A 12557-nucleotide genomic window follows, 5' to 3' on the forward strand; every position below is an offset into this window, starting at 1 on the left:
TTTAATAAACTTCCTATTTTGCAATAATTTTAGATTTACAGAAAAGTTACAAGGGTAGTACAGAGAGTTCCTGTGTACCCCTCACCTGGTTCCCCCCATGTTAACATCTTCCTTCACCACGTGCATCTGTCACAGCCCAGAAACATGGGCACAGTACTATTAACCAAACTCCAGACATTAATTGGATTTTACCAGTTTTTCCATTATTGTCCTCCATCTGTTCCAGGACCCCATCCAGGGTACCTCATTGCTTTTTGTTGTCACGCGTCTCCGGTCTGCTCTGGTCTGTGATGGTTTCCATTTTCTGTGACCTTGACAGCTTTGAGGAGTACTGGCCAGGTGTCCTGTAGAAAGTCCCATAGTCTGGGTTTGTCTGGTGTTTTTCTCATGGTTACTCTGGGGTTATGAGTTTTGGGAAAGAAGACCACAGAGGTGAAGTGCCTTCTTAGCACATCTTGTCAGGATATATGTGATATCAGTAGATGTTGACCTAACCACTTGGTTAAAGTGTTTGCCACGTTTCTCCACTGGAAAGTTGCTCTTTTCTCTTTATCTATGCTATACTTTGAAAGTGAGTCACTCAACTATAGCCCATCTTCAGGGGAGTAGGGTGCAGGTGGGAATTAAGCTCCACTTCCTGGAGGGAGGAGTATCTCCATCTGTTGCTTGGAATTGTGCATGGAAGATTAGTCTCCCACACTTATTTATGTATTCAGTCATTTATTCATATCAGTGTGAGCTCATGGATATTATTCTCTGGGTTATTATCCAATTCTAAGTTGTATATTTTGTTGCCCAGATTGTTCCAGCTTTGGCATTGTAAACTCTTTAGGTGGCTCTTGCATCCCTTTAACATGCCCCATCCTTTTGTTTTTTTGAGCACTTTCTGGCACTACAAGATGCTCTAGGCTCGTCTTGTGTTTTCCCTCCCCCGGCCCCAGAATCAGCCATTTCTCTAAGGAATCCCCCACTTCCGTAGGGAGTTTTTAAAAATCCAGGTTCCTAGATTTGACGCTAGACCTACTGAATCAATCTTTGGGGCAAGGCCTAGGTACTAGCATTTTCACAAGTTCCCTCTGGCTGCTGTGCTGCAGTGAGTTTGTTGGGTAATTCTTGGGAGCCACTGACTTATACATCCTGAAGTGAAAACCAAGCAAACTGATGGCCATTGGGTCGATTCCAACTCAATAGCGACCCTATAGGACAGAGTAGAACTGCCCCGTAGGGTTTCCAAGGCTATAATCTTTATGGAAGCTGTCGTGGATTGAACTGTATCCCCCTCCCCCCACCAAAATGTGTCAACTTGGCTAGGCCATGATTTCCAGTATTGTGTGATTGTCCACCATTTTGTCATTTGATGTGATTTTCCTAAGTGATGTAAATCCTAACTCTTATGTTAATGAGACAGGATTAGAGGCAGTTATGTTAATGAGGCAGGTCTCAATCTACAGAATTAGGTTGTGTCTTAAGTCAGCCTCTTTTGAGATATAAGAAAGACAAGTGAGCAGAGAGACATGGGGACCTCCTGCCACCAAGAGTGAAGAACCAGGAGGGGAGCACATCTTTTGGGCTCCGGATCCTTGTGCTGAGAAGCTCCTTGACTGAGGAAGACTGATGACAAGGACCTTCCCCCAGAGCCGACAGAGAGACAAAGTCTTCCCCTAGAGCTGGCAACCTGAATTAGGACTTCTAGCCTCCTAGACTGAGCGAATAAATTTCTGTTTGTTAGAGCCATTCACTTGTGGTGTTTCTGTTATAGCAGCACTAGATAACTAAGGCAGAAGTGGACTGCCACATGTTTCTCCCACGGAGCAGCTAGTGGATTCGAATCACTGACCTCTCAGTTAGCAGCCGAGCACTTAACCACTGTGCCACCAGAGTTCCTTTCATGAAGCGAAGGAGGCCAAAATGGGCCAAATGATAAAGATAAGCTGGGGATTAATGTGAACAGCATTGTAGACAAACCAGCTTCCAGAATCAGAGCTGGAAAATATTTCAGGGATCTTTTCTAGGTCATATTTATTCGTTCATTCACCCTTGTATGGATTCAAACAGAAGTTCCACAGCACTGAGCAAGTGCCATACCCAGGATCCTGCCACTGTGGAGCTGACAGGCGAGGGGAGAGAGATGCCCAAGACAACGTTGACCAGCAGACACAAGTAACTATGGGGATTCCTTCTGAGTCTCCCAAAAAAGAGGTTTATGGTCTTAGCTTGAATACGGAGAATGCCTAACCAGAAACATTGTTCTCCTTTAAAGAAGGGCGTTAGGGGCTTTGCTTCTTTTTCAAGATTAAAAGAAGCAACATGTATCTCAGAGAGCTAGTGCTGCCCAGGCTGCAGGCAGACAAGTGCTCTGTCCAGAGTGAGAAAGGTAGAGACGCACCGGGAGACTGGCTAGGTGCCACCACACATCAGCATCTTCGTCTTTCCTCCTAGTTCTTTTTCCCTATCTGTGGAAACTATAAGCTTTACGATTTGGAAACGAAAACTCTTTAAATTTAGCATTATCTCACTCCTCTGCAGAGAATTCCAGTTTGTTTGTTTTTAAACCTTCAAAGATGAGAAGAACAAAGGGAAGAGGCTAGTAAGTACATTCATTTCCTGCAGCTTCCATTACAGACTAGCTGGCGTATTACAGCAGAAATGTATCCTCTCCCAGCTCCAGAGGCCAGCAGCCTGAAGTCAAGGCGTGGGCAGGGTCATGCTCTTATGGAAGGCTCTAGGGAAGAATCTGTTCCATGCCTTTCCCTTAGCTTCTGGTGTCACCGGCATTCTTTGGTGATCCTTGGCTTGTAGATGCATCACTGCAATCCCTGCCTCTGTTTTCACACGGACTTCTCCCTGGTGTGTATCTCAGTGTCTCTTCTTAGGAGGACACCAGTCGGATTGGGGCCTGCCCTAATCTGGTTTGACCTCATCTTTACTTGATTATGTCTCCAGAGTCCCTATTTCCATACAAGGTCACAGACACAGGTACTGGGGGGTTAGGACTTTTAACATATCTTTTGGGGGGACACAGTTCAACCCGTAACAGTAGGGGAAACTAAGGAAATAAAGTCTTTCATGGAAAAATGCCGCTTGTCAAGATTACATAGGTGAGTGTGTGATCATTTAGTAGGTAAAAGTCTTTACCGTTCTGTCAGAAATCTAGTTCACTGCTTCCCAGAGTCAACACTGTTCTCGTGTCCTGGGAAGAGAGCTTGGGAGGATGCATTTTAGCCAGGATGGAAGATGGCATTGTGAGAACTGGCTAGTGTGGAAGCCAAGGGCATGCAGGTGGTGTGATGGTTGGGAGGCTGACATGCATGTGCCCTGTATGTAACCACAGGATGAGCTGTCACATGTAGAAAGTAAACCACTGACTCTCCTGTTCTTTCCCCAGCTTCTTCCTGGAGAAGAACATGTTTGTTTTCTTCTTGAACATCCTGCGGCAGAAATCGGGTCGCTACGTGTGTGTTCAGCTGCTGCAAACCTTGAACATCCTTTTTGAGAATATCAGCCACGAGACCTCGCTCTGTAAGGACACATTCCTTGACCTTTGACTCTGAGTCCCTGTGCGTCGGCAGCATGTAGCTCTGCATCGCTTTCGTGTTGGTTTTTGAACGTTGTGTTTACTGCAGTCATGTCTGCAGCGCTATGAGGGCTAAGAGAGGGCTCCTCTCTTCTGAGCGCTTCTGGGGTGTTTGTATTTCTCTTTTTAGCTTAATAAAGAATTGGGGTCCCTCAAAATCAGCCAATGGAATAAGCATTGGAAGAAGCAGGAGGGAGAAGAACTCGGCCAAAAAGCGTACAAGGGCATGAGCTTTGGCACCTGACACCCCTGGTTCAGACCCAGCTCCCTGACTCACGAGGGTGTGACTTGAGCTTACTGCTGGCCCGCGCTGAGCCCCAGTTTCATCAGTAACAACTACCCTGAGAGGCAGGTGCTGTTGGACCCTTATTTTAACACTGAGTCTGAGTCACTGGCCCATGGTTACAAGCAAGACCAGAATAGAGGAAGGGTTTCAGCTTAAGTGAGTTTAGCTCAGTGATTCTCAACCCGAGGGCAACATGTGGAAACATGTCACAGTTGGATGAAGCGGGTACTACTGACATCTGGTGGGTAGGGGCCAAAGATGTTGCTAAATATCCTACAATGCACAAGATAGCCCCCACACCAAAGAATTTTCTAAGCTAAAATGTTTGAATAGTCCCAAGGTTGAGAAACTCTGGTTTAGCTCCCACTAGCTTTATTCCAAGATGATTAAAGCAAGCCCCAGGCCCTACCTATGAGAAGGAAGGAAGAGAAGACACATGGCTGAAAGGTCAGCATCAAAGGCAGGTACGAATAGAAGATTCTGGTGGGTAGTGGGAGAGGTGGTGGCGTTCCTCCCGGGCAAAGGAGGGGAAGAGGCAAGAGCTGCTGAATTGTGGCTCTTGGAAGCAGCCACTAGGTGGTGCTGCTGTCTCAGCAGCCTTCTCTCACAATGTCCGATGAATGGGGGTTGACACATGTCACCCAAAGTGGTTTCCCTTGTTATCAGCGTCTGTTACGCTGGATCAGAAATGAGTGCAGTTTCTGAAAACTCAAACCAGACTGGGTCCACAGCCGGTTCTGCCTCGTGCTCCTCATATGTGCTCCGGGGTGTTAGCTCTCCGGGGTGTTAGCTCTCCAGGCTGCAGCTTCTGCATCCATAAAGTGGAGAACATACTAGTAGTGTGGGATAGAGTTGTATGAGGGTCCGTGTGATAGCATGTGTACAGAGCTTAGCACGTGGCCTGGCAGATGGGAATGGTCAGTAGCGTTAATTACTTCAAATTAACATCCGGCATTCCCCGAAGGTTTGCTCCGTGGTAACCTTTTCTGAGCTCACCAAGGCTCAGGGCTGCTGGATTAAAGATGGGGGCTGGAGTAGTAAAAAATGGCTTTTGGAGGATATTTCTGGATCACATGACTTTTCTTGTCCTGGGACTGAAAACCGTGCCCTGCCATGAGAAACACAGGCAGACGCCACTGGCTTCATGGAGGCTTCACCAGAGTGCTCTTTTAAGCTCTGCAAAGGCAGCAGCAACCACTGACTCTTCACAAAACTTGGATGTGCAGGGGGTGAGAAGGATAGGGAACCTTTGTTTTTTTATTTTTATTTTCTAATCAAAGAAAACGTCCTCATTGTAAAAAACAAAACAGAAAAATCAAACCGCTAAAATACAGAAAGTAAAAGTTCCTTATGTTCTCACTTAGCAGTTCAGTGTTCATGTGCATTTGTGCAGTTTGCTTTATTTTATTTTTTCCCAACCTGTATCCTAAGTCTTTTCATTGTCTATTACCTGTCTCTGCCTGGTTTGGTTTAAGAGTTGCATCTGGCTGTCCCATCATTTTTTTTTTGCCTGACCGATGGGCATTTAGGTGGTTTCCAGTTTTTCATTATTACAAGCCACCCTTTCACAAATGCACCTGGTGTCTGTTGGGTTTGGTGACCTAAGTGATAGAAGGCCCAAGAGACTGAGGTTACTTACAGACTCCTGGGTTTATTATAAAAGGATACCACAGGAAGTCAGCCACACAATGAGGGTGTAATAGAAAAATCCCAGCCAAATAATAGAGGTACCTCTGCGGCTCCCAGGGTGCTTCTGCCACCCACAGAGTCCTTTCTTGGAGGCCCTGGAGAAGTCCCCGCTGGGGAGTGGATGGAGCCTGGGGTCGCTCCAGCTCCACAGTGCAGCTGGGGGCTCATATTCGCAGGCACACAGCTACAGCAGTCAGCATAGGCACATGTGTCTCTGATGGCACAGAAGCCACTTGCCAGTCACAGCTGGGCTCAACAAAACATCCATCTGGTCACTTCTGCCAAGCCACTTGTCCCCAACCACAGCCAGAATGGCACAGAATGGGGAGAAGAGGTGCTGTAGGCACCAGAGTCACCTGGGCTGCTTGTTACCAGTTAAGACTCTAGGTGGGTAAATAAATTGTGAACAATTCAAAGAATACAATACTACATAGCCAAAAAAAAAAAAAAAAAAGGAATGAACTACTACCACCAAACACAGCAATGTGGATAACTCTCAGGCATGGTGATGAGTGGCAGAAGCCAGACGGGAAGCAAGCGTATCGTACGACTGCATTTATGTGAACTTCCAGAACAGGCACAACGAATCGAGGTGACAGAGTTAGGATTGAGCTGCCTTTGGAGTGGGGGCATTGACTGGGTAGAGGCACGAAGGAGCCTTCTGGGGAGCTGGATACGCACTGTGTCTGATCTGGGCGGGGGTGGGCCTACACAGTGTGTGGACGCAAAAATCTACCACGCCGGACACTTAAGATTCATGAGAGAGATGTGTATGTATATGTGTGCATGTGTGTACTTAAGATACGTCTAGTTTCACACATATCAAGCTGACCCTCTACCAAGCATGATGTTCTTCTCCAGGGACTGGTCCCTCCTGATAACATGTCCAAAGTATTTAAGAAGTCTTGCCATCCTCGCTTCTAAGGAGCATTCTGGCTGTACTTCTCCCAAGGCAGATTTGTTCGTTCTTCTGGCAGTCCACGGTATAGTCGATATTCTTCACCAACACCACAGTTCAAAGGCGTCAGCTCCTCGGTCTTCCTCATTCATTGTCCAGCTTTTGCATGGATGTGAGCCGTTTGAAAATATGGCTTGGGTCAGGCGCATCTTAGTCCTCAAGGTGACATCTTTGCTTTTTAACACTGTAAAGAGGACTTTTGCAGCGGATTTGCCCAGTGTTCATCTAGCAGCCAGTGTTTCAGAATCAGCAGATGTAGCACTAAACTCTCTTCTCCAGCTTCCCTTGCCCAGTCAGAGCTCTTGACCCACTGGTCTTGCATTTCCTCTGGGCTGCTCTCTAGCCGGCCTCAATGACCCAGGCCCTTATCACCCAGTTTTTATTGTTGGCCCCTACTGGTGACATCAGGCCTCGGTTCGAATCCTGTCTCTGCCACTTACTTTCTCTGTGTCCTTGGGCAAGTTAATCAACCACTGTGAGCTCTTTTTACTCACCTGCAAAATGGAAAGAATGCGAACTACGCTGCGGTACTGTAGTATTGTCATGACGATGAATTACACTGGGAAGCCCTCAACTCCAGCGCCACGCCGCCATAGAGTAGGGCTCAGCGTAGGGGGCCTGTGTGAAATTGTGTTGCTATATAGGGAGGGAAGAAAACACGTGTAGCTTTTTTGGTATTCAGGGATGATTATGTAATTTTTTTTTTGTGGCAAAATGGGGAAGCTTTTTATAGAACACAGTGCTTTTTACCCTCATCTGTGGGTGGTTTGTGATCATGCCTACGCACCAGTTAACCTCCCCACCCGTCTCTTGTTGAACGTTGTCAACAGTGAAACCAAAACGGTCAAGTGTTTTTTCTATTTGGTGGGGGCTGGGGGCCTTTCTCTGGTATTGCCTTTGAACTTCCTAGTGACTATGTATAGATGACTTCTGGGTCAAGAGGAAGCTGCTCTCTGTTAGTTTGTCTAATCCCAGCAACCCAGGAGCGCAGTTGGTTCAGAATCATTAATGTGGTCATCTACTTGTTAGTGACATTTTTTTTTCCTGTCTTTATGGCCACCATGAGTTAACCTGTCTGTTTTGCTTTGTTTTTTTTTTTCTTCTAGATTACTTACTCTCTAATAACTATGTAAATTCTATCATTGTCCATAAGTTTGACTTTTCTGACGAGGAGATTATGGCATATTATATATCATTCCTGAAAACGCTTTCGTTAAAACTCAACAACCACACTGTCCATTTCTTTTACAACGAGGTAAGTAACTGCCAAAGGGGCACATTTGGGGGTGAAGCCATCCAGCCATAGCAGCACCTCGTTGGGCCTAGGTGGCCTTGTGTCTGTTGATGAAGCAATTATGTGTCTGCTATTTCATGATTTTCCTAGCGACACTGTTTGGCATGCTGAAGTTTTTTTTTTTTTTTTAATTTGACAAATTAACTGTCCATTTTTAATGTCACGTTCAGTTTGTGCCACCTGAGAGCAGGGCGGAGAAATGCCAGGACGTTTTGACCTGGAATAGTGTTGGAAAAACAGTGGGAAGAATAGGAACTTTCCTTCTCTGTGGGAAAAACAGGAACTTGAGTCAGACCCAGCTTTGCCACTTCTCTGCTGTGTGACCTTAGGGAAGTCCTGGTTCCTCGCTGAGCCTCAGCTTCCTCATCTGGAAAACGGGGGTTACTAATACAGTAAAACCTGTAAAAGCCCAAACCCCTGTAAGGCGGAAACCTGTCAGAGAAGGACAACTCAAATATTTTCCATTAAAATGAGCAACAGGTAAGTGGTAGGACTGTACCCGGTCAAAGTGGAACAGTTGTGAGACCCAGAAAAGCAAGATGGCCCTGCAGAGTTCCTGCCCTCACAGGTTTCACTGTGTATACCTGGCAGGGTTTTTCAGTAATTAGATGAAATGAGACGATGTCCTCAAAGCACCTTATGTGTACCTGGCTCCCTAAAATGTAGCCGTTGCCATCCTTTGCATGCTTATGTCACTGCTGTTCCTTGGGAGAATTATTAACCACTTAAATGAATAGCTGCAGCTCTCACCCTGGATTGCACTAGACAGTTCAAAGGAGCTTGAACAATGAGACCAGTTTATTTCACACACCCTAAAGTACCGACACCAGCTACCCTGGGCTGGTTCATCCAGTGGCTCAACCCACACCGTCAAGGACCCGGGCTTTCCCATCGTCCTGTTCTCCTTGCCGTACAGTTGGCATCTTCCTCAGGCTCAACACCTCATGGTCTCAAGATGGCTGCAGCAGCTCCGAACACCACATACTCACATGCCACCACTGAAAAGCCTGAGGAGATCATTTGCCTTCCTTTATCCCTTTTTAACTTCCAAACAACTTTCCCAGAAGCCTCCCAGCAGACTTCCTCTCATGTCTCCCTGGTCTGAATCCCCTCACCTTTCTCTGTCAGTGTGTCAGGAACTTGGGTGGCCTGGCAGAGAAGACCTAGCTTGGTCTTTCATGAGGCTGCAGTCATCTGAAGGCTGGGCCAGGGTTGAAGGATCTGCTTCCTCACATGGCTGGCTAGCTAGAGGGAGGCCTTAGTTCCTTTCACCATGGGTGTCTCTGCGGGGCTGCTCGAGCGACTAGGGATTCACAGCACAGTGCAGCCATCCCCCTAAGCGGGTGGTCCAGGAGACCTCAGCAGGCTGCAATGTCTTTCATAATCTAGCCTCAGAAGTCACGCACCATCACTTCCACCATATTCTTTTGGTCACATAGGCCAGCCCTGATTCAGTGCGGGAGAGGACGACACTGTGTGTGAATATAGGAGGTGAGGCTCATTGGGGCCCTCTTGGAGGCCACTTAGCATGCAGCCACGTGGTATTTTTGGGCAAGTGTCGTCTTCAGGTTAGCGGGTCATGTAGTCTGGACAGCCGATATTTGCAGTCAGACCATATTCCCATGCATGTTCTCTAAGTTTGGGCCCAGTCCATCCAGCTGTCCTGATAGAATGTGGCAGTAATATCCTGGACTTTGTTTTTATTTGGTCCTCAAATAGAAATATTAGCCACAAAATGTGTGACAGTTTTTAAAACATCACTTAGCCTAGCACCTGGCACATCATAAAAACCAAAAAAACCAAACCCAGTGCTGTTGAGTCGATTCCAACTCATGGCGACCCTAGAGGACAGAGTAGAACTGCCCTGTAGAGTTTCCAAGGAGCGCCTGGGGGATTTGAACTGCTGACCCTTGGGTTAGCAGCTGTAGCACTTAACCACTATGCCACCGGGGTTTCTGGCACATCATAGGTGCTCAGTAAATATGTCCAGGAAACAAATGAGTGGTTTGTTCCCAAGGCTATCCCAGGTGCAAGAAAATGCACCTGTGAGGGTGAGATCAGGGAGATGGCCGGGTTCTCCCTCCATTCGAGTGTGGCCAGGCTTGTGTGCACCCAGCAGAGTGCAGGCGCCGGGGTTCTGTGCAGCTGATGGAGGGCAGTTACTGGGGTTCTGGGGCCAGGGCGATGCTTCTGGAAGAACACCCTGCTGTCATCAGAGGAATGCTGGGCTCCTCCTTTTTGAGGTGGGCTTGGTTTCCTCTTTTATGTGGGCCAATACAGAAGCTACCACTTGTTAAGTGCATGCTGGACTTTTAGTAGTCAAGGTGGCATTGTCCCTACTTTCCCACAGTCAATATCTTAGTCACCTAGTGTTGCCCTAAACAGAAATATCACAAGTGGGTGGCTTTAAAGGACAGAGGTTTATTCCTTCACAGTTCTGGAGGCTAAAAGTCCAAATCTGGGCCTTGGCCCTGTAGATTACTTCTGTGGCCTCTCTCCTAAGTTTTCTGGTGTCTGCCTGTAGTCTTTGGCGCTCCTTTGTTTGTAGATGGGCACTCACATGGCATATTAGTCATCTAGTGCTGCTATAACAGAAATACCACAAGTGGATGGCTTTAACAAAGATAAATTTATTCTGTCACAGTCTAGGAGGCTAGAAGTCTGAATTCAGGGTGCCAGCTTCAGGAGAAGGCTTTCTTTCTCTGCCAACTCTGGAGGAAGGTCCTTGTCATCAATCTTCCCTGGTTGAGGAGCTTCTCAGCACAGGGCCCCTGGGTCCAAAGGATTACACTAGTCTTCTAGCTTTTGTTACTTGGTAGTATGAGGTCCCACTGTCTCTCTGCCTGCTTCTTTCTTTTTTTTTAATATCTCAAGAGATTAACTCAAGATACAATCTAATCTTGTAGATTGAGTCCTGCCTCATTAACATAACTGCCTCTAATCCCGCCTCATTAACAGCGTAGAGGTGGGATTTACAACGCATAGGAAAATCACATCAGATGACAAAATGGTGAATTGTCCCACAGTACTGGGAGCCTAGCCAAGTTGTGGCACACATTTTTTCAGGGACACAATTCAGTCCATAACACATGGCGTATGCTTTCCCTGTGTGTGTGTCTCTGTGTCTGTTCTGCTTGTTTTGTAACTCAGAACTGATTAGGTTTAGAACCCACCCTATACTGGTATGACCTCATCAACATGACAAAAGGAAACCCCTATTCCCAAACAGGTATAGGGGCCAGGACTCCAATATATATTTTGGGGGGACACAATTTAACCCATAACAGCCAGTTAGGAAGGATTGGTGTAGAGGGTGATGGTCGCCTCTCTTACACCACACTGGATGCCCTCAAAGCTCATGGCTCTCCTCTTCCCCAAATCCCAAGTGCTGCCGAAACATTGGCCACAAGAGGGCAGCAGAGTATGCCTCTCTGTGGTTCTGGGCCCCGATGCTGATGGACTTTTCCCTGAGGCTCAGACCGTGGTTTTCTCTGGTTCTGAATGGTTTTGATTATCTCTTTTTAATGTCATAAGATTCCTGGGACCCTCTTCCTCCCTGAAAATGTTAATTTACATTTTTAGTATTTCCAAGTAGAGAAATACATTTTAGCCAAAAGAGACTAAATTTAGTAAAACCTTATACCATTTGCCTTTATTAGTTGAATAGCAGCTAATGATAGCAGCTTTATTACTGAGTGCTTATTAGGGTCAGGCACTAGACTAAGCCCTGTTCCTGAAATGATATTATTTAATTCTAAGCACCACGAAGTAGGTATTATTTATAGATGAGTAAACTGAAGCTTGGCAATACGACATCACACAGCTAAGAAGTGGAAGAGCAGATTATGAACTCAGTCCTCTTAATTTATGTTGTGAATCCCTTTCTGTTTTCTCCATGGTCCCGCCTGCATGCTAGGATCTGCAGTCCCTCTTCCCTCGTCCCCCATGGGGAATGAACCACTGGCTTAAGGTTCATGTTGGTGGCATTTTTTTGACCTCTGATAGAATTCAGAAAGTTGGGATGGGGGGCAGGTCCCTCTTACGGGCTTATAACTTGTTCCTGATACTTTTTATGTTCTAGCACACTAACGACTTTGCCCTGTACACAGAAGCCATCAAATTTTTTAATCATCCTGAAAGCATGGTTAGAATTGCTGTAAGAACCATAACCCTGAACGTTTACAAAGGTAAGTTTCCTCACAAGGTCGTGCCTCGTCTGTGCTCGTGCTTGTGTGTCTGTGCATACACTTCTCTGGAGAGAACTATGGAGCTAATTTATTAGAAGCTGTGATTGCTTGTCTTGTAAAAAGCTGGTAACCGCCGAGCATTTAGCTGGCCTTCTGTAAATTTTTCTCCCTCTGACTTCATGTGTACACATGGTGACAGAAGTGCTAAAAGGAGTACTGGTGTCCTGAGAGGCACACATGGGATTCAGAGCAACCATGTTGTACAGTAAAACCTGTGAAAGCCGGAACCTGGGTAAGGCGGAAACCTGTCACTAAAATGAATGATAGGAAAGTGGTAAGACTGCACCCTGTGAATGGAGGAAAACTGTAGTTTGATACAGCAAAAAAAAAAAAAACCTGTTACCGTCAAGTTGATAAAGTTGCCTTTTAAATATTAGATTTTGACTTTGTGCTTCGGCTTGTAAAATACACTTCAATACAGCTAAAAAACAATACAGCTAGGGGGTATTTATCTTTGAGTAATATATAAAGGCAGTTCATGTTACAAACAGCAGGGGGCAATGTTGCAT

At 46.2% G+C, this 12557-nt stretch overlaps 1 protein-coding gene across 7 annotated transcripts in view; it reads left to right on the plus strand.

Moving 5' to 3' along the window:
- CLEC16A (C-type lectin domain containing 16A) overlaps positions 1-12557 on the plus strand; it is a 250398-nt gene that overhangs the window by 18821 nt on the left and 219020 nt on the right. For all 7 annotated transcript variants that reach the window (XM_064295577.1, XM_064295579.1, XM_064295578.1 and 4 more), the window contains exons 3-5: positions 3386-3519; positions 7614-7762; positions 11883-11988. In XM_064295577.1, coding sequence (XP_064151647.1) covers positions 3386-3519; positions 7614-7762; positions 11883-11988 — 389 coding nt within the window. The remainder of the gene's footprint in view (positions 1-3385; positions 3520-7613; positions 7763-11882; positions 11989-12557) is intronic.

This window comes from Loxodonta africana, chromosome 12 (genome assembly GCF_030014295.1).
Source record: "Loxodonta africana isolate mLoxAfr1 chromosome 12, mLoxAfr1.hap2, whole genome shotgun sequence".
In the NCBI taxonomy this organism is placed as follows: domain Eukaryota; kingdom Metazoa; phylum Chordata; class Mammalia; order Proboscidea; family Elephantidae; genus Loxodonta; species Loxodonta africana.